This window comes from Anomaloglossus baeobatrachus, chromosome 8, assembly GCF_048569485.1.
Source record: "Anomaloglossus baeobatrachus isolate aAnoBae1 chromosome 8, aAnoBae1.hap1, whole genome shotgun sequence".
NCBI classification, from domain to species: Eukaryota; Metazoa; Chordata; class Amphibia; order Anura; family Aromobatidae; genus Anomaloglossus; species Anomaloglossus baeobatrachus.
The window spans coordinates 61886199-61913772 of record NC_134360.1 but is presented as its reverse complement, the minus strand read 5'-3'; the positions used below and the strand labels follow the sequence as shown (position 1 = coordinate 61913772).

General features: G+C 45.5%; 2 protein-coding genes across 3 annotated transcripts in view; both read left to right on the top strand.

Annotated features, from left to right (window-relative positions):
* The first annotated feature begins 6448 nt into the window (after window positions 1-6448).
* LOC142249817 (galectin-1-like) lies at window positions 6449-20712 on the top strand. 2 transcript variants are annotated; one of them, XM_075321723.1, is made up of 4 exons: window positions 6449-6583; window positions 15237-15316; window positions 18403-18574; window positions 19889-20712. In XM_075321723.1, exons 1-4 carry the CDS (start codon window positions 6530-6532, stop codon window positions 20030-20032), a joined length of 450 nt encoding a protein of 149 aa, XP_075177838.1. In that variant the 5' UTR covers window positions 6449-6529; the 3' UTR covers window positions 20033-20712. The 2 variants fall into 2 exon arrangements, with proteins under 2 accessions (XP_075177838.1, XP_075177840.1); XM_075321725.1 differs by lacking the exon at window positions 6449-6583 and adding an exon at window positions 14648-14734.
* Window positions 20713-25183: 4471 nt separating this feature from the next.
* LOC142249211 (galectin-1-like) overlaps window positions 25184-27574 on the top strand; it is a 104521-nt gene continuing 102130 nt past the window's right edge. Inside the window, exon 1 of the mRNA XM_075320820.1 lies at window positions 25184-25324. Coding sequence (XP_075176935.1) covers window positions 25277-25324 — 48 coding nt within the window. The 5' untranslated portion in view covers window positions 25184-25276. The remainder of the gene's footprint in view (window positions 25325-27574) is intronic.

Here is a 27574-nt window from a genome sequence, read left to right as displayed (position 1 = left end):
TGAGGACAGAGCATACCAGTGTAATGGGAGACCACCTCTCAGACCCACTCATTCAGAAATTGATTAGTGCATTTAATACAACCCTGGAACTAGCTCTTGAAAAACAAGCAAAAACTCTGCAAGCAACAGTTGATCAATTTATGGGTCGTATTACCTCTAATGAAGAAAATATTATTACAGTTGAAAACAGAACCACATTACTTGAACACAAGCATCACACTTTGGAAAAAGAGGTTATATATCTTCGAAAGAAACTTACAGAGGCAGAAGACAGAAATAGACGGAATAATGTGAAGCTCAGGGGTATACCAGAAAGCATTACGTCAAACCATTTAATGGGCTATGTCAAATCTCTTCTGTCTAAGACCATACCAAAGATATCAGATCTGGAACTCTCGATTGACAGAAGTCACCGATTGCCACGACCATCTTTCCTGTCTGAACAAATCCCAAGAGATACTATTCTAAGGCTTCATTTCTATTCCACGAAAGATAAGCTGTTTCAATATATGAGAAGGGATAAGACACTCCCAACACCTTACAAGAATATTAAAGTGTTTGGAGACTTCTCTCTAAAGACACAATGACCTTCAGGAAGTCATTCTCCGTAATCACCGAGAAATTAAGGCAGAGGAACATTATACATAAATGGGGCTTTCCTCTGAAACTCCTGATCCTCGTTAAAGGGAAATTTAAGCCAATTTTTACACCTGAAGGAGGAATTAACTTTCTTACTTCGCTAGACAACTCGGAAACACCGGTTGAAAAATAAACAACTACCTACTTGACTTACTCCTTCATTTTAACCTGTAAATTGCCTGGATTTGTTGCTATGAACAATATATGAAATCTCCTGCGCCTTGGATGCTGCGTGTGGAGGTATACCCTTGTACGAACTTTCGCCTCGCAAAGTAACCTTCCTTCGTGGTTACTCGGGGAGAACGTTGATTTTTTTTTTTATTTTTCTGGTTATTTGTTCATTTACTTTGTTAACACCTTTCCTTCCTTTTAGGATAATAATCATACAAGTGGTTTTCTTTTAGGTTTGCACATGCCAGTGATAGAAATCCCTCTTGCCATTTTTGCTCTCCTGTAATTTAAGAATGTATTCAAAAATAATCTCTTACAATGTTAATGGTTTGAATAGCCCTAGACGAAGGTTTCTGGCATGGAGGGATATTAGATATTCAAAAGCGGACATAGTTTGCCTTCAAGAGGTTAAGTTTGCCAGAGACTCACATCCAAAATTTAGTGACAAGAATTATCCACATGTATTTTCTTCATTACACACTAGCAAGAAGGCAGGTGTTGTTACTCTCATTAGTAACTCAGTGTCATTATAGCTGATCTCCGAGATGTTGGGTAATCAGGGTTTGGTATCATATTCTTACCTGTTTGATTAATAATCAGCTGTGCACAATTGCTAACATCTATGCCCCCAACACAGGACAGATTAGATTCCTTAACAAAATCATGCGCATCTTAAAGGACATCAAAAAGGGTACCTTGATCCTGTTAGGTGACTTTAATATTGTCCCCAATGGAAATATGGATTCTACGGCACAAAACAGAGGAGTTAAACACTCTCTCGGCAATTGGTTGGTTGGTCAAGAACTTTTGGACATCTTTAGATGTCTAAATACATCCTCACGTGAATACTCTCATTATTCGGGTACTTACAAAACTTTTTCAAGAATTGATTATTTGTCTATCAGCAGTTTTAAAAAAACTGCCATAGGAGATAGGACTTTTTCGGATCATGCTCCTGTCATTTGTGATCTAATGTTAGGTCAATTTCCCCAAGGGAGGTTTATTTGGAGATGTAATCCCATGTTAATCAACAGACCTGAATATAGATCTCAGATAGAACAACACATTAAAAATTCTTTCAGTGACAACGAAGATGATTCAATTAGTTCCAATACACTTTGGAACACGCATAAGGCGATAATGAGGAGTGAGCTGATTAAGCTTTCCTCCCATCATAAAGAACAAAGAGGAGCTGAGATTGCTCAGATACAGGGGAAAATTGGAGATAAGGAAAGGATATTACAGAGCATACCCAACCCTTCAAGTACCATAGAGAAAGACCTATTGAATCTAAAGGTACCGTCACACTAAGCAACTTACCAGCGATCCCAACAATGATAGGGATCGCTGGTAAGTTGCTAGGAGGTTGCTGGTGAGATGTCACACTGCGACGCTCCAGCGATCCCACCAGCAACCTGACCTGGCAGGGATCGCTGGAGCGTCGCTACACAAGTTGCTGGTGAGCTCACCAGCAACCAGTGACCAGCCCCCAGCGCCGCGTGGAAGATGCTGCGCTTGGTAACTAAGGTAAATATCGGTAACCAACCCGATATTTACCTTGGTTACCACCGCACGGAGCTACATGTGCAGAGAGCAGGGAGCAGCGCACACTGAGCGCTGGCTCCTTGCTCTCCTAGCTACAGCACACATCGGGTTAATTACCCAATGTGTGCTGCAGCTAAATGTGCACAGAGCAGGGAGCAGTGCACACTGCTTAGCGCTGGCTCCCTGCTCTCCTAGCTACAGCACACATCGGGTTAATTAACCCGATGTGTCCTGCAGCTAGCTACATGTGCACAGAGCAGGAGCCAGCACTGACAGTGAGAGCGGCGGAGGCTGGTATCGAAGGTAAATATCGGGTAACCAAGGACAGGGCTTCTTGGTTACCCGATGTTTACTGTGGATACCAGCCTCCGCAGAAGTCGGCTCCTGCTCTCTGCACATTTAGTTGTTGCTGTCTCGTTGTCACACACAGCGATCTGTGCTTCACAGCGGGACAGCAACAACTAAAAAATAGCCCATGACATTCAGCAACAACCAACGACCTCGCAGCAGGGGCCAGGTTGTTGCTGGATGTCACACACAGCAACATCGCTAGCAACGTCACAAAAGTTGTTCGTTAGCAGCGATGTTGCTAGCGATGTTGCTTAGTGTGACGGGGCCTTAAGGGTACAATTGAAAGCCCTGTTGGTGGACGAGTTTGATAAATACATTAGGCAATCAAAAATTAATTACTATAATTCTATTGATAAACCAACTAAATTTATGGCAAGTAGGATCAGATCAGCAAGAATCAGACAAAGAATCAACGCCGTGAGGAGAATTGATGGAATTCTAGTTCATCATCCAAAAGATATAGTTGATACTTTTGCTGATTACTATTCAGTATTATATAATTTGAAGGATGACCCAAATACGCCCCAACCAGATCCTGACTCAATTAATAGATTTTTATCTGAGGTTGAGTTGCCAAAAATATCAGAAGATGATCTTCAAAAACTAAAAGCCTTATTTACTGAGTCTGAAATAATTAGTGCTATCTCGACACTAAAGCCCAAAAAGTCACCGGGACCTGACGGTTTTGGAAACGACTATTATAAGTCCTTTCCACACCTTCTAGCCCCGTATCTAATCAAATCCTTCAACGAGTCCTCGTCTGCAGGGAAGTTTCCCAAAGAGATGCTCCAGGCGACTATCACACTAATTCATAAACCGGGAGGTGATGAGAAAGCTGTGGGTAATTACAGACCCATATCACTTATCAACTCTGATGTAAAACTATATGCAAAGATAATCGCCAATAGACTAAAGGCCCCGTCACACTAAGCAACATCGCTAGCAACATCGCTGCTAACGAACAACTTTTGTGACGTTGCTAGCGATGTTGCTGTGTGTGACATCCAGCAACAACCTGGCCCCCGCTGTGAGGTCGTTGGTTGTTGCTGAATGTCCTGGGCCATTTTTTAGTTGTTGCTGTCCCGCTGTGAAGCACAGATCGCTGTGTGTGACAGCGAGACAGCAACAACTAAATGTGCAGGCAGCAGGAGCCGGCTTCTGCGGAGGCTGGTAACCAATGTAAACATCGGGTAACCAAGAAGCCCTGTCCCTGGTTACCCGATATTTACCTTTGTTACCAGCCTCCTCCGCTCTCACTGTCATTGCCGGCTCCTGCTCTGTGCACATTTAGCTGCAGCACACATCGGGTTAATTAACCCGATGTGTGCTGTAGCTAGGAGAGCAGGGAGCCAGCGCTAAGCATTGTGCGCTGCTCCCTGCTCTGTGCACATTTAGCTGCAGCACACATCGGGTAATTAACCCGATGTGTGCTGTAACTAGGAGAGCAAGGAGCCAGCGCTCATTGTGCGCTGCTCCCTGCTCTCTGCACGTGTAACTCCGTGCGGTGGTAACCAAGGTAAATATCGGGTTGGTTACCCGATATTTACCTTAGTTACCAAGCGCAGCATCTTCCACGCGGCGCTGGGGGCTTGTCACTGGTTGCTGGTGAGCTCACCAGCAACTTGTGTAGCGACGCTCCAGCGATCCCTGCCAGGTCAGGTTGCTGGTGGGATTGCTGGAGCATCGCAGTGTGACATCTCACCAGCAACCTCCTAGCAACTTACCAGCGATCCCTATCGTTGTTGGGATCGCTGGTAAGTTGCTTAGTGTGACTGGACCTTTAAAGCATTACTCCCAGCTATAATTCAGAAAGATCAACTAGGTTTTGTTGAAGGACGTCAAACATCAGATGGCACAAGAAGAACAATTGATTTAATCCATCATATAGAGGGCAAGGGTTTACCAGCAATTCTCCTCTCTCTAGATGCAGAAAAGGCGTTTGATCGTGTAAATTGGTCTTATCTGAAAGCAGTTCTTAAAAAATTTGGTTTTGATGATGAGTTCATCAATAGAGTTATGGCCTTATATGTAGATCCAACTGCCAGGATATTTGCAAACAATCAGATGTCTAATGTCTTCTCCATCTCTAATGGTACACGACAAGGGTGTCCCCTCTCTCCTCTGCTGTTTGCCTTATCCATTGAACCTCTTGCTGAGCACATAAGAAGTAACCCAGATATTAAGGGTATTCACACTAGAAACACCCATCATAAGATAGGGCTCTTCGCAGATGATGTGATATTATCCCTGTCAGAACCTATTACCTCAGCTGCTGAAGTTATTAGGATACTAGGAAAGTTCTCTCAAATATCGTATTACAAGTTAAACAAAAAAAAAACTAAAATTATGCACTTCAACCTCAACAATGATATTATCGAACAGATAGGTACTTCCACCTCTTTCTCATGGGAGAATGAATCTATGCCTTATCTTGGAGTGCTCCTCAATAAAAATTTAACAAAAATGGTTGCCAATAACATTAGTCTTCTGATTGAAAATATTCAAAAAGACTTGACACGCACCGCAAATAAGGATTTGTCATGGTTGGGTAGAGTGGTATTCTTAATGATGATGACATTACCAAAAATTTTATATATCCTAAGAGCCATACCTTTAATGATCCCAGCAATCAATTAAACAAACTCCAAAAAGTACTTAGTGACTTTATTTGGAATTATAAAAGGCCAAAAGTGAACAAAAACATTTTACTCAAACAGAAAAAAATGGGAGGTATAGGGCTCCCCAATATTAAAAACTATCATCTTTCTAACTTAATTAAACAGAGCCAGAGGTTAATAGAGGAAAGCAATTTATTTCCTTGGATGGATTTAGAGATGTCCTCTGTTAATTACCAACCCATGAAATCTTTAATTTTAACTCACCTAATCAGCCCTTCTATCCCACCTCCAAACTCCCCTACTTTATACGCTACAATAAGAGCATGGAAAAATTTGGCCAAAACTCCAACTAATCTTAATACAAATCACCTTCTTAGAAATACTCCCCTAAAAATTTTGGCGATTCTGGATAACTCAGAAATTCCTAGGAGTAAAATCTAAAAACGGTTGGAGACATCTTTAACGGAAAAGACTTTATAAACTCCTGGATATAAAGATCAAACACAAGCTCCCAGACTCTGACTTTAAGGCCCTAATCAAATTTAGGGAAATTTTAAAGACAAAATTATTATTTACAAACCCCTTTTCTGAAATAACCTGCATGTTATTCTGTAACCCAACCAAAATGTCCCTATGGTGTTGTAAAAATATCTATAACCACTTCAATAACGATCTAACATTCCACAAAAGCAAATATATGCTAGAATGGGAAAAAGATTTGGGTAAGAGCTTTACGGATGAGGAATGGCAGAAAGCCATTTCACTAACCTATTCTTCAAATGCATGTGCCTCTCTCTATCAATCTCACTTCAAAATTCTCTCGCGTTGGTATCTCACTCCATGTAGACTTGCTAAATTTAATAGAGAGACGTCCCCTTTATGTTGGAGGGATTGCGATGAGAGAGGTACTCTACTTCACATTTTCTGGAGTTGTCCCAGATTGAACAGTCTCTGGGAAAATATTTCTAGTCTGATTAATCAGATTACTAACTCTACAATTCAGGTAACTCCCCAAATGGCCCTGCTTTCACTTAATTTGGAAAAATTTGACCCTATATATAAACCTATCCTAACTCATTTATTTCTAGTTACTAGAAATCTTATAGCTTCTAATTGGAAGAAACCTACGGTGCCCACTATCTCTGAGGTCGTAGAGACTACTTCTCTTCACAACAACTTCGAGTAGTACTTTGCTACCATTAACAATGCCTTTGCCTCCTATTACCGAAGATGGGATCACTGGAATAGTTTTATACAAGGTATTACATAAATAAATATTTATAGCTACTTAAAAACCTTTTTTATAATATGAATCCTTTTATTCAAACCTTCATTCATGCTTTCTTGACAATATGCTTATATTCCTAGAATGGAACCCTGTTAACATGGTTATTTGTTTACGTTCATTGTTCTTCCTTTTACCCACTCCCTCTTCACCTTGTTTTTCCTTGCCTCCACCCTCCTCCCCTTTTTCATCCCCAATAAAGTAATTGTTTACCTCCCCCTCCCCTCTCCTTTTCTCTTTTCCTATACTTATCCCCCCAGATGAAAAGTTCTATTCATACAATAGATCCCCACATGTATTCAAATAATAGTATGCTACGCATGATAATATCTTGATTGTGTGGATTTGATATGTTATTTTGTTAACCTTATTTTAATAAAAATATATGAAAACAAAGGCGATGTTCTGCTGGGCAGGACACATCGCTGTGTTTGACGCTGTGTGACAGGGTCACAGTGACTGCTGAGATAGTTATACAGGTGGCTACTGCGACCTGTATTGTTCCTGCATCGTTGGTAAGATCTGACTGTGTGACATCTCACCAGCGACCTCCCAGCGACTTACCTGCAATCCCTATCAGGTCGCATCGTTTTCAGGATCGCTGGTAAATCGTTGTGTGTGACTGGACCTTTAGTGAGTCCATGAGACCACTTGCTGTCTTCTTATCACTGGAACTAAGGGAAAACAATGAGATTAAAGGCTGAAGTTGGTATAACAAGAGGCATAATACATTTACTAAAAATTATCTCCATCGGAGAGGTCATAAACTCTACAATAGTGTGGATCGGACTGCTGAGATCCCTACAGAGCGCCATCATGCTGCTCCATTACCGGTGCTGGAGTACTCAGCAGTCTGATACCTTCCTGTCTAGTAGTTGTCATTGTTTCCTTGGATGGGTGCTTTCTTGGAGAAAGCCACGACAAAACATGTCAGGGTGTTTCATTGGTAAGGATTTTCAGCATTTGCACCGGTTTCCTATCAGTTACAATGTATGTGGTAGATTTATTTCTGTAAATGTTTTTCTTGGTATAGTTATCATCTCTTCCTTTTTCAGTCACCGTTATATTATCTGGTTACTCTTGTGGGGACTATTTATCACTAAGGTTGATTGTTATATCATACTAGCTCTAGTACCTGGCGTTGCCTGGGATAGTAACTGTCTCTCTTAGTCTCTGTCTGTCTGACTGTGTCTGTCTGTCTCTTTCTGCCTGTCTGTCTCTTTCTGTCTGTGTCTGTCTGTCTGTCTCTGTCTGTCTGTCTGTCTCTGTCATTCTGTTTCTGTCTGTCTGTATCTCTGTGTCTGTCTGTGTCTTTCTGTCTCTATCTTGTGTCTGTCTATCTCTGTATCTGTCTGTCTCTTTTTTTTGTCTGTCTGTCTGTCTGTCTCTTTCCCCATCTGTCTCTTTCCCCATCTGTCTCTTTCCCCATCTGTATCTCTCTTTCCCCGTCTGTCTCTTTCCCTGTATCTGGCTCTTTCCCTGTCTCTGTCTCTTTCTCTTTCCCTGTCTGTCTCTGTCTGTCTCTCTGTCTGTCTCTTTCCCTGTTTGTCTCCCTCTGTCTGTCTCTCTCTGTCTCTTTCCCTGTCTGCCTCTTACTCTGTCTGTGCCTATGTCTGTCTGTCTCTTTCTGTCTTTCTCTATCCGTCTCCCCACCAACATCTTATTGCCTTACACATAAGCTTCTTATACTAACAATTCATTTTGTTCCTATAGCAACCAATCACAGCTGCTATTAATAACCTGTAGCTCCCAGCTCCATTGACTTTAATGGAGGCAGTTCTTTTGGAGAGTAATTGTAAAGCGCGGGGTCAAAACATAGTCTATGATGTTCCCTGAGTCACATGGGGTGTCTGTGCAAAATTTCATGATTGTAAATGCAACGGTGCTGATTCCCTTAGCGGACATACACATACAAACACACATACATACACACACACACACACACACACACACACACATACATACACACATACATACAGTAACTAGAGTTTGATGGGTCCTGGTGCAAAATTTGCACTGGGGCCCCCCCTCCACGTACTCCGACACTTAGGGTACGGGAAAATGACACTGACACTCGGGGTACAAGATAATGACGCTGACACTTGGCTTTTACCCATAGCACCCAGGTTTCCTGTGATCTGAAATGCCTCTATCAGCACTCAGCTTTCCCATGTTCTGATATCCATCTTGTCCTCAGCACCCAGCTTTTCCATGCTCTGCTATACATCTTTCCCTCAGCACCCAGCTTTCCCATATCAGAGCATGGGAAAGCTGGGTGCTGAGAGAAGATATACAGCAGAGCATGGAAAAGCTGGGTGCTGAGGGAAAGTGCCTTTTTCCCTCAGCACAAAACATTCCCATCCCATGCTTGTATCTTTGTCCCTCTTGTATATAGTTCTCCAAATACTATAATGGCCCCCATTTAGCCTTCCATATAGTATAAAGGGTCCGACATAACCCTTCATATATTAGAATGGACCTCCATAGTCTTCCATGTATTATAATGTATTTCCCATAGTTCTCCATGTATTATAATTCACCTCATAGTCCTTCATATATTATAATCACCCCATAGTTCACCATATATTATAATTCACCCCATAGTTCACCATATATTATACTGCACCACATAGTCCTCCATGGTTTATAACGCACCCCCATAGTCCATGTATAAGGTAGCCTCCATAGTCCTCCATATATTATAATGTAGCCCCCATAGTCCTATATGTATTATAATTCAGCCCCATAAATTTTCATTTTGTACTATGCAGCCCCATACTCCTCCATGTATAATGCACACCTACAGTCCATGTATAAGGTGTCCTTCATGTTTATTATGCAGCCCCATAGACTTCATGTATAATGCAGTAATGCAGCCCCATAGACCTCCATGTATCATGCAGCCAGCGCCCACAGGCCTCCCTGTGTCATGCAGCCAGCCCCCCCAGGGCCTCCATGTGTCATGCAGCCAGCCCCCCCTCCGCAGGGCCTCCGTGTGTCATGCAACCAGGCCCCCCCACCAAGGCTTCCATGTGTCCTGCAGCTAGCTTCCCCGTGTACTCACTGATTGATAAAAAAATAATAATGCATAAATGCAGTAATGCAGCCCCGTAGACCTCCATGTATCATGCAGCCAGCGCCCATAGGCCTCCATGTATCATGCAGCCAGCCCCCCAGGGGCCTCCATGTGTCATGCAGCCAGCCCCCCCAGGGCCTCCATGTGTCATGCAGCCAGCACCCCCCCCCCGCAAGGCCTCCGTGTGTCATGCAACCAGGCCCCCCGACCAAGGCTTCCATGTGTCCTGCAGCTAGCTTTCCTGTGTACTCACTGATTGATAAAAAAACAAAAAAAAAACAACAAGTACTCACCTGTCCTCTCCTTCCACCGCTGCTCTGTCCTCACCTCTACTTGTTTCACCGCTGCTTGTCCTCACCTCTGTCCTCGTTCCCCTGTGGCTCCGGTCAGCGTCCTCCCGTCCTGCGCTTTGTGCACTCAGCACAGCAGTCGCACAGGAGTTACGTCACCGCGCAGGCACGGGGGAAGAATGATGATGCATAGAGCAGCGCCGGCCGCTCTATGCAATATCATAGCAGTGTGCGATGCCGGGAGCCTGGTGCTGCCGCCGCTGACACCAGGCAGGGGGGCCCGGTGTCAGCGGCGGCTACCGGGTTATATAGCGGCCGCGTTATCTGCTGCAGAACAGCGCAGCACCTCTTACAGAAAGGAGCTCGCTGCTGATCTGCCAGGTAGCCGCGGGCCTCTAACCTCCCGGGCCCGGTCGCAATGGTGACCGCTACGACCGCGGTAGTTATGCCCCTGCTCACATACATACACACACACACACATACACATACATACACTCAGCTTTATGTATTAGATATCATTTTTGTACACTTTTTTTTTAGGGAGGGATGTTTAGTATACCTTGATATTCATTATTTATTATTTTTACCACATAATTTTTTCACTCCAATTATGTTACCGGTCTTGCTGTTCCCTTTATGTCATTCCCTATTACTGTGCATTGTTTTGTAGATTATTTGTATGAATTTATTTTTAGTATGTTACAATAAAGTTTATATTTTATTATGAATTGATGATTTGCCCAAATACATCCTGTGAGGCAGAACTTCCCTCAGTCAAAATTAACCCTTGCCTGACATGGCCACTTTTTTTTTTGTGTTTTCATTTTTTGCTCCAATTATTTCAAGATCCATAACTTTTTTAATTTTTTCCATACACATAGCAATATTAGGGCTTGGTTTTTTTTTGATAAGTTGTACCGTTGTCGCGGGCGGGGAGGGGACGCTGCGCTCAACTCACTTGGGTCCGGCGCTGCTGCTGCTGCTCGGTGGCTCGAGCGGTGGGCCGGATCCGGGGACTCGACGGCGCTCCTCGCCCGTGAGTGAAAGGGGAATAGTTTTTCGGGTTTGGGAAGTCGGTCCGTGACGCCACCCACGGTTGTGGTGAGGTTGGGACAACACCGCTGCCCTGGACGGGGATCCCGGGAGCGATGACAGGGAGCAGCTGAGATGTTTCTCTCCCATCCGTGGGTAGGGGGTTTTGGCGGTCCCGGGGCCCGGTGATGGAGACCGGAAGGTGGATGGCGGGGTTTAGTGAGGTGCAGGGTCGCGGGGGCAGCGCGGTGCCAGACGGCACGCTGGTACTCACTCAGCCAATAACGTAGACGGAGTCTCTGGTAAAACGAACGGCTGGATGGACGGGTCCCGCAGCCGGCTACGGTGGTCACTCCCGGTAGGTTGGTGGTGACTGCCTCTCCCTGCACCTGTGATGTGTTTTCGGCTCCGATGGCTTCCCACCGGTAACCCGCTCCCCAGCGGTGTATTTCCCAGAGGAGCCCCTTTTGCCCGCAGACTCTGGCCCTGGGAACTCTAGCTGTGGCGGTAGCTGTATTTCCCTTCACGGTTGAGCGGTTGCCTTCAGTCGGGTCTTTGCTGCTGGGAAACCCCGGAGGTTCCCGTCGCTGATGGATTTGACCGGTTTAACGGCGACTCCAAGCCTGGTCGGGGTCCGTAGGCCCTGCCGAATGGTGCTGGCTTCTCTTCGCTCCCCGGTTCGGTACCGGCGGGCCACCGCCCGTCCCCGATCCTTACGGTTCTGCGTCAATCGGCCTCTCCTGCAGACGGTCACCACAGTCTGCCAACCTTGCTTTAGGTGTCCGGGCCACGTACCCAGACATGGTCAGTCTGCTCTTCCACTACCACTTTACTCCTTCTCCTTTACTCTCCCTAACTCTTCTCTCTACTCTGACTTCCTTTTCCCGCCTCCAGGACTGTGAACTCCTCAGTGGGTGGGGTCAACCGCCTGGCCCCGCCCCACCTGGTGTGGACATCAGCCCCTGGAGGGAGGCAACAAGGATTTGTGTGTGACTGATGTGCCTAAACGGGGCGTGGGGTGTGTTGTTGCAGTACCTGTGACGTCCTGGCTTGTCCAGGGCGCCACACCTTTATATGACATAGTGTACTGGAAAATGGGAAAAAAAATCCAAGTGTGGTGAAACTGAAAAAAAAGCACAATTCTGGCATTATTTTTTGGGAATAGTTTTTATGGTGTACAGTATGTGGTAAAAATGACATGACAACATGATTCTCCTCATCAGTACGATTATGGTGACACCAACTTTGTCCAGTTTTATCTTTATTTTAGTGATGAGGAAGAAGAAAAAATGGATTTTGTGAAAAAAAAAAATTCTGAGACTCAAATGGTTTTCATTTTTCAGTTGATGGGGCTGTGTGAGGGCTTAATTTTTGTGGGGGGGGGCTACAAATCTTTTACTGAGGACCACTTTGAGATAGATATGATATTTTGATCTATTCTGACAGCATTTTACGTGTTATTGCGGAAAACAAAAAAAAAATAAATATTTTTTTTCATTGTTAATTTTTTTTCTCGACACTTACCGAAAAGGGTTAATTATTTTTAGATTTTGATAGCTTGGACTTTTATGGACGCAGCGATACCACACGTGTATTTTATTTTATTATTATCTACATTTAATGGGGGAAAAGGTGGGTGATTTTTATGTGTGAAAGGCTAAGCCTAAAGGGGGCTTTACACACTACGACATCGCTAATGCTAAGTCGTTGGGGGTCACGGAATTCGTGACGCACATCCGGCCGCATTAGCGATGCCGTTGAGTGTGACACCGATGAGCGATTTTGCATCGTTGCAAAAACGTGTAAAATCGCTAATCGGCGACATGGGGGTCCATTCTCAAAAATCGTTACTACAGCAGTAACGAAGTTGTTCCTCGTTCCTGCGGCAGCACACATCACTCCGTGTGACACCGCAGGAACGAGGAAGCTCTCCTTACCTGCCTCCCGGCTGTTATGCAAAAGGAAGGAGGTGGGCGGGATGTTACGTTCCGCTCATCTCCGCCCCTCCGCTGCTATTGGGCGGCGGTTCAGTGACGCTTCAGTGACGTCGCTGTGACGCCGCACGGACCGCCCCCTTAGAAAGGAGGCGGTTCGCCGGTCACAGCGACGTCGCCGGACAGGTAAGTATGTGTGACGACTCTGGGCGATGTTGTGCGGCATGGGCAGCGATTTGCCCGTGTCGCACAACAGATGGGGGCGGGTACCCACACTAGCGATATCGGGACCGATATCGCAGTGTGTAAAGTAGCCTTAAGGCTACTTTCACACATCAGTTTTTTTGGCATCAGGCACAATCCGGCGAAAAAACTGATGGGACGGATGCGTCGCATCAGTTTTTCCCATCCGTTTCTTCCGTTTTTCAACAGATCCAGTGTGATACTGAGCATGCTCAGTTTTAAAAACCGCATTCCGTCGCTGTATGGCGTTTTTTGCCGTATTACGACGGATCCGGTGCCCCTAGGCTTCCATTATACCACATGCTGGTCGGGGCCTGATCCGTTGTCATCCGTTTTTTTTGTTTTTCAACAAAAAACTTTACTTTTTCACATTTTTTTTTCTTCAGCCACAAACCGTATTGTGCCTGATGCGACGGATCCGTCACAGGTTATGACAAAACTGATGTGACGGTTCAAGCAAGAAAATGGATCAGTCTCATTTTTCCCCTTTCTGGCGAGAGTTGTTTTTTTATTTACATATGTTCTGGGCATGCCCAGAAACAAAAAAAAATGGATCAGTTACCTGATTCTGTTTTTTTACGGATGGAGACGGATCCGGCGCCCATATGCGACCATTGTAAAAAAAACGTACAGCGCCAGATCCGTCGCAATCCGTTTTTTTGCCGGGCACAAAAAAACGTTTCATGCTGCGTTCCTTCCGGCGGCCGCACAGACACATTTCGCCGGATCAAAATTCAAGGCCAATCCGGCTCAAAAACAACTATGAGGGAAAAACAAATCTGGCGCCGGATCCGTTTTTATTTAAAAAAACGCTGGATTCCGCATGATGGCAAAAATGATGTGTGAAAAAGACCGTACATGGTGCGTTCTGTCCGGCGGCCGCACAGACAACTTTTGCCGCATCCGGCACATGCCGGATGAAGCGCAACACCATGCGGCACAATCTGGTGCTAATACAAGACTATGGGGAAAAAACGGATCTGGCGCCGGATCCGTTTTATCCGTCTTTCCCCGGATTGTGCCTGATGCCAAAAAAATGATGTGTGAAAGCAGCCTAATACCACAGGGTGACTGCATCCAAACTAATTAGTGGACTGGAATAATATCCTCACAATGAGCACATGTATGTATATATATAATATATATATAATATATATATATATATATATAATTTTATTTATTTTTTTGTACACTTTATATTGCTGTATATAGTAAATTCACTGGCTGGGTTCAAAGGAGCTCTGTATCGACAGGCTTTGGAGGTCTTTAACAGACCCCCGGTTGTCATAGGATCAGGATTGGCACCGATGGGTGTATAGGATGACGCACCCACATGCCGGCTCGCTGTTAATGCTGCCATGAAATTTTGACAGTGGCACTTAACAGGTTAACACTATCACCATTGAGGCTTTGTTTTAGTTAATAAGAGTTGGTGTGGCAGGCCACGCCCCCTTCCCTGATTGGCTGAGCCCCCCTTCCTACACCTATATAAAGGATTGTGCAGCTGCTCTTAACTTTTACTCTGAAGCGGAAGCACGATGGCAGCAGCTGTGAGTGGGGCTGGGACGGGGGGCTTTGTTTGGGGGCATGTGTGAGCTGATATAGATTAATGGTCCTATCTATTTATATTATGGGCTGTGTCTATAACTGATAGGCGGCCATTATAAAGGTTCTGTGCTGAGAGCTGGGCTGCGTCTGCAGAAGCTGTGCTCCAGCCGAGATATTTAACTCTTTGTTACAAACACTTTTTTTAATAGTGTGTGTGTGTGTGTGTGTCTAGATTATAGTGAGTATAGCTTGATATAGGGTGTCTTTTGTTTTTTTTGGGGTTTTGTTTTTTAACTCTTTGCTCTTAATTCAGAACACCCCCACCCTTTCCTTGTATATTGGAGAAGAAACTGTATATATTTTTTTTTTTTTTTTTTGTTGGAGTGATATAAACTCAGCGGCGGTTTCACTTGTGCATGAGTCAATTCTTTCCTATATTTAGACTCCTCATATGACCGTTAACTCTTCCTTCTGTTCATCCCCCGTCTCCTCCTCTGTCTACAGGGTGTGGTCCTGAGCAATCTCAGCCTGAAACCGGGTCACTGCGTGGAAATCAAGGGCTTCATCCCCCCGGACAGCAAAGGGTAAGAATAGTTATTCGCCTAACTGCTGCCAAATATCTCAAGTAACTGCAGATGGAAAATGTGACCTCACCCTGTATGCGATGTATTGTGCAGATATATGAAGGGAGCGCAAGGATAGAATCGTTCATGCTTTTAATATAACGTTCTCTGAAAAATCTGGAATAAGTGCAGAGCTAGATTAATACGACCCCCCCCCCCCCCTCCCTCCAAATTCATAGAGGGGAGCGGAGTGAAAAATGACTGGATTTATCGGATCATCTGAGCAAAGTGAAGAATCAACAGGCAGTGCTGTGCAGGGAGATCCCATCTACACCATGAAAACATATGGGATCGTTCAAGAATGCAATTTTTTTATTTTGTATTTTTTTCCACCAAGTAAATGGGGATAAGAGGCCAACTACCACTGGCTCCAATTAAGCCGAATTCAGACAGCCTTATGGGGGGGGGTTATCAGCACGTCCACAAATTACAGATGTAACTGACTTTAGGTGCTACGTTCTTACTTTGCATGAATATTTTGCTTGTTTTGGATGGTTTTCTCCATTTTAATTTAACTTATTTTATTCACGCACATAGTGCCATTAATTCTATAGCACTTTACAGACCTCATCTGGCTGGCTTCTCTGTGGTGCTGGTTCTGTTCTGCGCCCCCCCCCCTCCCTCATCTTCCTCTGTGGTGATGGCCCTGTGCATCTCTTCCCCACCCCCCCTTCCATCTTCCTCTGTGGTGGTGGCCCTGTGCATCTCTTCCCCTCCCACCCCCCTCCATCTTCCTCTTTGGTGATGGCCCTGTGCATCTCTTCCCCACCCCCCTCCATCTCCCTCTGTGGTGATGGCCCTGTGCATCTCTTCCCCAAACCCCCCCAATTTCTTCCTCTGTGGTGATGGCCATGTGCATCTCTTCACCCCCCCCAATCTTCCTCTGTGGTGATGGCCCTGTGCATCTCTTCCCCAAACCCCCCCCAATTTCTTCCTCTGTGGTGATGGCCATGTGCATCTCTTCACCCCCCCCCAATCTTCCTCTGTGGTGATGGCCCTGTGCATCTCTTCCCCGCCCCCCCTCCATCTCCCTCTATGGTGATGGCCCTGTGCATCTCTTCCCCCCCCCCCCCCCCTCCATCTCCCTCTGTGGTGATGGCCCTGTGCATCTCTTCCCCACCCCCCCCCCCCTCAATCTCCCTCTGTGGTGATGGCCCTGTGCATCTCTTCCCCAGACCCCCCCCCAATTTCTTCCTCTGTGGTGATGGCCATGTGCATCCCTCCCCCCCCCCACCCTTCTTCCTCTGCGGTGATGGCTCTGTGCATCTCTCCACCCCCTCCATCTTCCTCTGTGGTGATGGCCCTGTGCATCTCTTCTCTCCTCTCCATCCTCCGCTCCATCCTCCGCTCCATCCTCCGCTCCATCCTCCGCTCCATCCTCCGCTCCATCCTCCGCTCCATCCTCCGCTCCATCCTCCGCTCCATCCTCCGCTCCATCCTCCGCTCCATCCTCCGCTCCATCCTCCGCTCCATCCTCCGCTCCATCCTCCGCTCCATCCTCCGCTCCATCCTCCGCTCCGTGCATCTCTTCCCCAGACCCCCCCCCAATTTCTTCCTCTGTGGTGATGGCTCTGTGCATCTCTCCACCCCCCACCCCCCCTCCATCTTCCTCTGTGGGAATGGCCCTGTGCATCTCTTTCCCCCCCCTCCCTCCATCTTCCTCTGTGGGGATGGCCCTGTGCATCTTTCCCCCCCCCATCTTCCTCTGTGGGGATGGCCCTGTGCATCTCTTTCCCCCCCCCATCTTCCTCTGTGGGGATGGCCCTGTGCATCTCTTTCCCCCCCCCCCCATCTTCCTCTGTGGGGATGGCCCTGTGAATCTCTTCTCCCCCCCCCCCCCACCCCTTTCTCCCTCCATCTTCCTCTGTGGGGATGGCCCTGTGCATCTCTTCCCCCCCCCCCCCCCCATCTTCCTCTGTGGGGATGGCCCTGTGAATCTCTTCTCCCCCCCCCACCCCTTTCTCCCTCCATCTTCCTCTGTGGGGATGGCCCTGTGCATCTCTTCCCCCCCCCCCCCCCCCCCCCATCTTCCTCTGTGGTGATGGCCCTGTGCATCTCTCCACCCCCCCCCCATCTTCCTCTGTGGTGATGGCCCTGTGAATCTCTTCTCCCCCCCCCCACCCCTTCCTCCCTCCATCTTCCTCTGTGGGGATGGCCCTGTGCATCTCTTCCCCCCCCCCCCCCCCCCTCCATCTTCCTCTGTGGTGATGGCTCTGTGCATCTCTCCACCCCCCCCCCCATCTTCCTCTGTGGTGATGGCCCTGTGAATCTCTTCCCCCCCCCCCCCCCCACCCTCCATCTTCCTCTGTGGTGATGGCCCTGTGCATCTCCCCCCCCCCCCCATCTTCCTCTGTGGTGATGGCCCTGTGCATCTCCCCCCCCCCTCCCCCTCCATCTTCCTCTGTGGTGATGGCTCTGTGCATCTCTTCCACCCCCCCTCCATCTTCCTCTGTGGTGATGGCTCTGTGCATCTCTCCACCCCCCCCCCCCCCCTCCATCTTCCTCTGTGGTGATGGCTCTGTGCATCTCTCCACCCCCCCCCCCCCCTCCATCTTCCTCTGTGGTGATGGCCCTGTGCATCCCCCCCTCCATCTTCCTCTGTGGTGATGGCCCTGCGCATCCCCCCCTCCATCTTCCTCTGTGCTCCCGGCTCTGACTGTAGAATATGCTGACGTTTTCCCTGGGCTGGCTCTTAGCCAGTAGTGATAAACAAACGCTACCATGCTCGGTACTCATAACCAGCAGTTAACTGCTTTGACTGTCTCTTGTCGTGTGCCAGGTATAACAGAAGCCAATGGGGAAACTTGTGCATTTGTCTGGAAGATCTTCTGTAAAAATACTTGGGGGTCCCCTATTGACTTCCATTATACTCCAGTATTCAGGTTGTGCCTGTCTGAGCATCCAAATGCTTGTTAGGAGTCCTGAGCACCAGAACATGGTGGTGTTCAATCACTATTAGCCATTAAACCCATCCAGTTACTCTTGTTTCTTTTACACATGAGTGTTCAACATTGCAAAAATGTACTTTATTGTCTTATTTTTTTCAGCTTTGCAATAAACCTGGGGGAAAATGCTTCAAATTTCCTTCTCCACTTCAACGCCCGTTTTGACCTTCATGGAGACGTTAAAAAGATAGTCTGCAACTCCAAGGAGGCAGATGCCTGGGGGTCTGAACAACGAGAAGATTACTTTCCCTTCCAGCAAGGGTCAGAAACCACGGTGAGGGTGGTGAATGTTATCGTTATTTCCAATGTATGTTAGAAGTTGGTTTATGGTCTTATGCTCATGTTGGCTTACCTAGTCTAGACTTGGTGCATTTTGTGTTGGCGCCTTATGTTTACCCCATACACTGGGGAACATGTTTGCTTATACAACAATTATCCAATGTCCTTTTGGCCTCTGGAAAAGTGCAGAAGGCTGACAAAGTATATGGACTTCTAGAAACTGTTATAATTGCGCCTGTGAGGCATGTTGGACCATGGCTTACCAATCTGTGGTTCAGGAGCCACATGTGGTTTGTGGTATGATGGGACAACTGTCCCGTCAGTTTGGTGCTTTTTGCACCAGGTCTACCAGTCTGTAGAGTAGGTCTCCTGATGGTAACTTTTGTGAGTAGCCTCGTACAGACACTCATTGACTGGCCATGTGGGTGGAGAGAGGATGTTGGAGCAATGCTTGAAGCTGGATGCCATAGTGTAGTGTGTTTTGATGTGAGCAAAGTGGGACAGCTGGATGTAGGTACACTGCCTATAAGGCCCACATGTCACTCTGGCCCCCTGGCTGATTTTATTTTGGCCTGTGTGGCTGTGTGTGGTGACCATTTGGGGGCAGGGGGGCTGGCTGTGTGGGGACCATGTGGGGGGGGGGCAGTGGTTGTGTGTGTGTGTGTGGTTGTGTGTGTGGTTGTGTGTGTGGTTGTGTGGTTGTGTGTGTGGTTGTGTGTGTGGTTGTGTGTGTGGTTGTGTGTGTGGTTGTGTGTGTGGTTGTGTGTGTGGTTGTGTGTGTGGTTGTGTGTGTGGTTGTGTGTGTGGTTGTGTGTGTGGTTGTGTGTGTGGTTGTGTGTGTGGTTGTGTGTGTGTGTGTATACCGCAACTAGGTTGACACTACTTTGTCCATGTTTTTGACTTTTGCCATTGTGTTTAAGTGTGACATCCCTGGTATAAAGCAAGGCAGCTCAAGGTCATGATGTAACTTTGGGGTGGGAGCTTTGGTTATCAATATCCTGGTAATGGATGGGGAGGACTCTAGTTAGGACTAGTGGGAGATGGTGGGAGAGCTGGAATTTATTACCCAGAGTGCTCTGAATGTGGCTTGTGACAAACTGTCAGAGGTGAATTTGGCTCTTTGGGAACCATGGTGATAGATGATTCCTTCTCCAGCTTGTGCCACCTCAGCCAAAACTATAGAACATATTCGTCTGACTAGTATAAAACTGCCAACTAAGGGCACAAATGTCACATACACTTAGCTGATTGCTAACGTGGGGGGAGTGGTTTGAAGCTGGGAACTTTATCTGTTTTTCTATCTTTGCAGGTTTGCTTTGAGTACCAGGGAGACAAGATTGCTGTGAAACTGTGTTCAGGAGAAGAGTTCTCGTTCCCTGTCCGCATGGCTCTGCCCTGCATCTCGTTTGTTTCCTTGGAAGGCATCGACTTCAAGTCCATTACAGCTGAATAGTGACTTTATTCAGGAGGATCGACCGAGCTCCCTGTCCATCCAATCAGTATAGAATAGATTGTGACTTCCCTCACAAGGTGGCACAATCTCTGGTACTAGAGTCCCGATGACTCAATGTTGGCCATTATTTGTTGAGTTAAGTTTCAGAACCGCTAAATGTGCTTATTTGCCAACCTTTTAACATATAAGCAATTGGATCTAACTTAAAAGGATTCTATGGGTCTTCAAAATAGACCTTATGTCCCTTACGCCCTCTGTAGACTTTGGAAGCTGTTGTCAACTGTCATGTTTCCCACCCCCCCCTCCGACAATCCTTTATTGGACCCTCATACCTATTAGATTGCCTATACTGGAGTTTTGGTCAATGTTGGTATAATGTATAAGAGGGATTTTAGATATAATTTGCTCCAGTGTAACTTTGCACCATAAATTGACTAAAACTAAGGAACTGAGACTTGTGACATGTAGTCTTCCCAGCAGGGAAAAGGGTTCACTATAATGGGGACATGCCACTTGTCGGATTGCCCGGACCATCTAAGGCGCTAAGAGTAGGCCTTCAATTTTAAAGAACGTGAGCAGCATTTAAGAGGGGAGCTAACATTGTGAACCCACTTAGGTCATGGGCTGATGGGAGCCATACATTGTGTGAAGTGGATAATAAACTCCTGCAATGTAAATGATCTCAGCTTTGTGTCTTATTCCATGACCGTGGTAACAAATTTGTGAGGTGACAATGTGGTGCCCCTGAGGGTCCAGTCACCACAGTGGTACTGCACCTCAGCCAGAGGTGTGATATCCCATTCCCTGGTAAGGAAGAGGTCACAGGCTATGTACACATACACTTAATGTAGCTATACCACTTCAGGCCATGGTTAGGGCGAGATTGCTCCTTGGGGAGTGCACAGTCCCAGAGCCAGTCTGGGGATGGGGTTAGTGGGTGGACACTTTAGAACGGAGTGTGAAGAAAGGAAAGTGAAACTAAACAGAACAACTTAGACACAGAACGGAGTTGGGTTGGAGAGTGAAGGTGAAGGATGTAAGGAGAAGAGAGGTTCTGAGGATTGGAGCCAGGGAGCTCATCCTAGGACAGAAAGGAAGTAGGGGTCCTAGAGTCACAGGAAGTGAGACGTACTGGTGTGTGTAGGAACTAGGCCGCAAAGGGGGCCAACCCCTAGATTAGAGGAGAACTACAAGGCTCATCTAGCAAAGGCTGAGGTATCTTTTGTGCCGAAGCCACACGTGAATCCACTGAAAAGTTGACCAGAGGGTGTCAACAATACTGTCTATTGCTTTACTACAGGTTCAGGGTGCTGCTCTCTGAAGCACTAATCTGGCTCTGCAGACAAAATATAATTTTTTATATTTCCTATAAATAACTTAAAGGAAGAACTGGTACATTCAAGCAATAGACCTTCTCAGGTAATGACTCAAGAAATATGGGGGGGTGGTGTCAGATGGGATAGAGAGCTCATTACTTCCTGTGGTCACCTGTTCCACTCTTTGCCTGCCCTCACTATTAAAGTTTTTTCTAATATCTAGAATGGTAGTTAGTCGCAACCATTCACCCAATTTCTCTGAAAATTTGTACATGTCTCAGCACAGCGTTGGGCTGCAATAACATGGTGGCAGGAGTCAACTGGGCAGATTTTATTGCTGTGGCTCTCCACAACAGACTAAACTCCCTACATTAGGTTTACTGTGGTATAATAATGTTAGCAAAATCCCTTATTCATATCTATGTAACCTCTACGAAAAGTGAAAAATACAGAAGAGGAAATAAACAGATATTGAGCATGTCATTGTGGGAAGACCAGGGCAGATCCCAGGACATAACAAGGCTTCAGCCTATAGTCACACAAAGATCTCTAATGATGGAAATGTTCTCAGCATCCGCGTCATGGGAGGATATTGTGGTGCTGACACTTTAATTAGATCATATGATCCAAAGAAAAATGGCTGCAGGGAGTCCCATGTCTCCTGACATCAACATAACCTGTCATCCAAAATTAGCCAGAAGAACAAAGACTGGTAGAGCAAATACCCCTGGAGCACCTTTTCTCATGTGCTCTTCTGTTGATAATGTGGTACTGCCATTCTCATTGCTTCCATTGGCAATGCTGATTGTGTGGGATCAAATACAATTATACCACCCCATTATAATCACATTGAGGAATGGCAGAGTTTTGAGAAAATGTTCCTCAGCATTGGTAAGCCTCATTTAGTAAGGATATTCCACGGGCAGCTACATGCCACAGTTTATAGGTGGACTTAATTTTGTTTCCACAATCTTAGGTGGAAAACGTTTGGGGTGATGTAGATAGAATGCACATTTCCTATCAAAAACTGTCATGGTGGATTTCACATGTATGTGGGTCCTCTTAAACCAATCCTGCTTTCCATATGGCCACCATGAATAAAGTTAGCTAATGTCTAGCATTATTGCACTCTATGGGAGTATGCGTACACCATTGGATTCCTATACTGTGTATTTCACCTGCATTTGATCTATGTGGGATTTTTGCCTGTATAGTATATTACAAGTGAGTACACCCCTCACATTTTTGGAAATATTTTATTATCTTTTCATCGGATAACACTAAAGATATGACATGTTGCTACAATATAAAGTAGTCAGTGTACAACTTATTTAACAGTGTAAATTTGGTGCCCTCTAAATAACTCAACACACAGCCATTAATGTCTAAACTGATGGCAACAAAAGTGAGTACACCCATAAGTGAAAATGGCCAAATTGAGCATTCTTCTCCCATATCACAAGTTCAACAGGGTGGACTCTAGGCCCACCTCCCCCCACACCCAGGGACTGAAGCTCCTCAAGAGGCTATAACCTTGCACTATAGGTGTAATTACTTACAAACAATAGAAATGTACACAGAAGCAGTACAAATAAAGGACAGTGAAACAAGCTTAAAATAGGAATCTGTACAGTAAGATACACCTCCCCCATATCAAACCATCACACAGCCATTTTCTCTTCCTGGTGTCATGAGACTCAATGTTACAAGGTCATAGGTGTGCTAAATTCGGTGTTATCCCTCACACTCTTTCATACTGGTCACTGAAAGTTCAACATGGCTCCTCATGGCAAACAATTCTCTGAAATATCTGAAAAAAAAGAATTGTTCTACATAAAAATGGCCGAGGCTATAAGAAGATTGCCAACACCTGGACACTGAGCTGCAGTACGGTGGCCAAGATTATACAGCGGTTTAACCAGACAGGTTCCACTCAGAACAGGCCTCATGGTTGACCAAAGAAGCTGAGTACACATGCTCAGCGTCATATTCAGAAGTTGTCTAATATCCTTCAGCTCTGTGATGTTGTCATGGAGGAGGGAAGAGGATCCAGCAGCTCCTGTAAAGCTCTAGTGAACTCCATGCACCAGAGAGTTAAGGCTGTGCTTGGAAATTATGATGGCCACACAAATATTGACACTGTGGACACAATTTGACCATTTCAATTAGGGGTGTACGCACTTTTGTAGCCAGCGGTTTAGACATTAATGGCTGTGCGTTGAGTTATTTCGGGTCACCTCATTTACCCTGTTATACAAGCTGCACTCTGACTACTGTACATTGCATCAAAGTGTCAGATCTTCAGTGTTGTCCCATGAAAAGATATAATATAGTTACTCTCTTTTGTGATATACAGCATATTTGGTAGCACTAAACATAAAAGATCATAGTTCTTAAAAAACAAAAATAAGACATGAAAGCAGTGGCACAGGCTCAACAACAAATAATTTTCACCTCGTCTACCAGTAATTTAAAGCTGGTGTTCTAGCACTCCTATCTATCTCTTCCTCCTCTATGTGCCGCTGACTCTCCCCACCTCTCCCAGCCTCTCCTCCTCACACTCTCTGTACAACTTGCTCTCCACCACCTTTTTTTTGCAGTTAGCACTAAGACATGCTCCCCTCCTGTCAGGGGGCTGGTTCTCCCCTCTTTCTCTCTCTGTGCTGTTGCCTCTCCCTCCTTTCTCACTGTACAGCTGGCTTTCTCCTCTTTCTCTTCCTCTCAGGGTGGTTCTTCCCCATTCTGACCATGCCCCTGGCTCTCTCCTCCCATTCTTCCTCCTGTAACATGGTGCGGGGTGGTAGCCGTGGGCGAGGTACTCATCTCTTATTCCCCGGCATATTACATGAAGGTGGGGGTCCTGATTGGGTATGTGGACTTGTGCTTTGGGGGCACTATGAACTTGCAGCCACATGATGCCAGTGACTTTGGCTGGCCAGGACCAGAAGTTGAACAGCTCAATGAGAGAGACCAAAGCTCAAAATTCAACTTTTTACTAAATAGTAAATTGATGGGGATTATGTACAGTAGACAGAAGGTACACATGTTAAAGAATATTTACACACACAGTCTCTTTAATACTTCAAGTTTACTTGTTTCTGCCTCAACAAGTCTCATTTCCGTCACCACACCCCAGCACAATACTATGGTCCAGATAGTGAGAGTCCTATTCTCAACCCACGGTTCAGCGTCTTTGTCCTTCTTAAAGGAACTAGTTTGTCAATATGACCAGTACTTTACTTTTCTTCTTCGGACTCTTTGGAACCCCCGCCCAGGGCACTCTCTTTGTCTCACATTCGCTGTTCCATCCTAGCCTCTCCTAGCCTAACCTCTCTGAGTTATAAACTTAGGGCCATACTGCTAAGTGTCCTACCCTAGGACATGTTTCCAGTCAATCACACTGTTCTTTGGTCAATTTAGTCTTCAGGATCTCACTATTTTAAAATATAATAACAAGTTAATTATAGAGGACAAAGGAAAGCCAGGATATTAAACAGGGACTTCTCATCCCTGTTCACCAAGGAACAGACTGTTCCAGGGATTATTCAAAAAATCAAAGTTCACCACCTGGTATAACTAATTTAACACAAGAAGTACGCCTGCATCTGAGTAAATTAAACATTGACAAATCTCACGGGCCAGATGGCATTCATCCACGAATATTGAGGGAATTGCACGCAGTAATTGACAGACCGCTGTATCTCAGGTTCTTAGACTATCTTGTAACAAGGTTAGTGCCTCAGGATTGGAGGATTTCTGATGTGGTACTGATATTTAAGGAAGGTAAGAGGGTGCATCCAGGCAACTATCGTCCAGTAAGTCTGATATCAGTTTTATGCAAAGATTTTGAGGGCATTTTAAGAGATGATATGCAAAAATATATTGCAGAGAATAATACAGTATCATAACTGACAACCAGCATGGATTCATGAAAGATAAGTCATGTCTAACCAACATGTTGGGGTTCTACCATCAGGTAAGTGCAAATCTGGATATTGCTGATGTGATTTATTTGAATTTTGCAAGGGCATTTGATACTGTACCACATAATAGCCTTATACTGAAGCTCCAGAAGCAAGGACTAGGGGAAACTATATGCAACTGGGTAAGGAATTGGCGAAAAGATAAGAACCAAAGAGTAGTCATAAATGGTACATTCTCTAAATGGGCTATAGTCAGCAGTAGGGTGCCGCAGGGATCTGTAGTGGGAGCAGTAAAGACCACAGGGATCTGTGCTAGGACTGATTCTTTTTAATCTCTTTATTAATGCCCTTGTGGATGGGATTGATAGTAAAGTGTCTGTCTTTGCTGACGACACCAAACTATGTAGGACTGACCTTGATAGTAGAATATTACATAATGATCTGGATGTCGGAATGGGCAGACATTTAATAAATGGGATTTAATGTTAATAAACGTAAAGTAATGCACCTAGGATGGAGTAATCCTATAGCTGCGTACAGGGTCGGACTGGGGTGTCTGGGGCCTACCAGGGGAAATAACTCTAGGGGCCCACCACCCTACAGCTACATGCAAATATCTATTAGCTACTATGCCTGTTATACAATAACTGTACAATTACAGTAGTTTGCAGTAATGGGATCTTTGGTGACAAGTTATCACCGATCCACAGGGTAGGTAGGTGATAACTTATTGACTGGTGGAACCAGACCAGTGGGAACCGCACCGATCGGAAGAATGAGGACCTTTTATCCCTGACAGGGCACTAATATGCCCATTATACAATGCAGCAGCAGGTGGGATGTGTGACCGCAGCACCATTCATCCTCTGTGGGGTGGGATGTGTGACCGCAGCTCCATTCATCCTCTGTGGGGTGGGATGTGTGACGGCAGCTCCATTCATCCTCTGTGGAGCAGTCAGATAAAAACAAGCGCAGCGCTCACAGCCACTGAGGAATGAATGGATCAGGGGTCGAGTCAGACATGAGCTTGTGTAATGGGGATAAAAGTTGCACATTTTGCCGATCAGTTTGGGTCCCAGCAATCAGACCCCACTGATGAATAAGTTATCACATACTTAGGCCACGTTCACACTTTCACTATTTGGTCAGTATCTTACATCAGTATTTGTAGCCAAAATCAGGAGTGGGTGAAAAATGCAGAAGCGGTACCCATCTTTCTATTATACTTTTCCTCTCATTTTACTGATTTTACAATTCCTGGTTTTGGCTTCAAATACTGAGGTAAAAAACTACTGTGTGCACGTGGCCTTAGTAAAGGAGATTACTTGTTTTCACTGGAGAACCTCTGTAACTGCATATTTGCTGCAGTGCAATAGTGACAGGACAGCGAGGGGTTAAACATTGAAGTATTTAAACTATTGGAAATAAAGAATCTTCCCCATATTGATAGAGAGAAAGTGACCTCCAGACACAACACAATCCACTATACCAAGACCAATAATATCAGATACAAGGGGGAAATACCGCCACACCATGACCAGATAACATATTACCAATACATAGTGATTAAACACAACCACATATAAGAGAGTAATACCGCCACACTATAATTAGACCACATAGTAACAAAATATTACCACATACAAGGTAGAAATACCACGACACCATGACCAGACTACTAAATAATACTAAATACAAGAGACAAATACAACCAAACCATGACAAGACCACATATTACTACTACACGATGACGAATACTACATTAAATGATCATGAATAAAAACCACAATACTAATATTACCATCAGTGGCATTAAACACAGGAGCTCTGTATATAGTATCAGTGTACAGGTAATACAGTGACACAGATGACTTTATAAACAAGAGATCTGTATATAGGTAACGGGCCCCCCCCATCCGTGTGCCGTGTACCAACGCCCCCCCCATCCTTGTGCAGTGTATGAATGGGGCCCCCATCCTTTAGTAATGTCCTCATTCCAGTCCCCTTCCTGTCCCCTATTATGCCGTTGTTCGCACACACACACACACACACGTTAGCATAAGTTCACACACTGCATTTTTTTGATGCTGCGTTTGTGTGTTTTTGCGGCAAAAAATGCACAAAACCGCACCCGTGGCAAAAAAACGCGGCAAAAATACGCATGAGTTTTTACCGCGTTTTGCTGCATTTTTGCGCGTTTTTTTATCAGTGAACAATGCCATTAAAGATTGTTGACAGAAAAAGAAAAAAGGTCTGATGTCATTTCTTTCTTCAATATGTTCTTCATTCTCCACTAGTGTATG

Coding starts and splice junctions, on each gene's coding strand:
- LOC142249817 (XM_075321723.1), top strand. CDS start 6,530: ATGCCTTTGCCTCCTATTACCGAAGATGGGATCACTGGAATAGTTTTA. Junction 15,317..18,402: donor ATCCCCCCGGACAGCAAAGG/GTAAGAATAGTT, acceptor TATTTTTTTCAG/CTTTGCAATAAACCTGGGGG. Junction 18,575..19,888: donor AGCAAGGGTCAGAAACCACG/GTGAGGGTGGTG, acceptor CTATCTTTGCAG/GTTTGCTTTGAGTACCAGGG.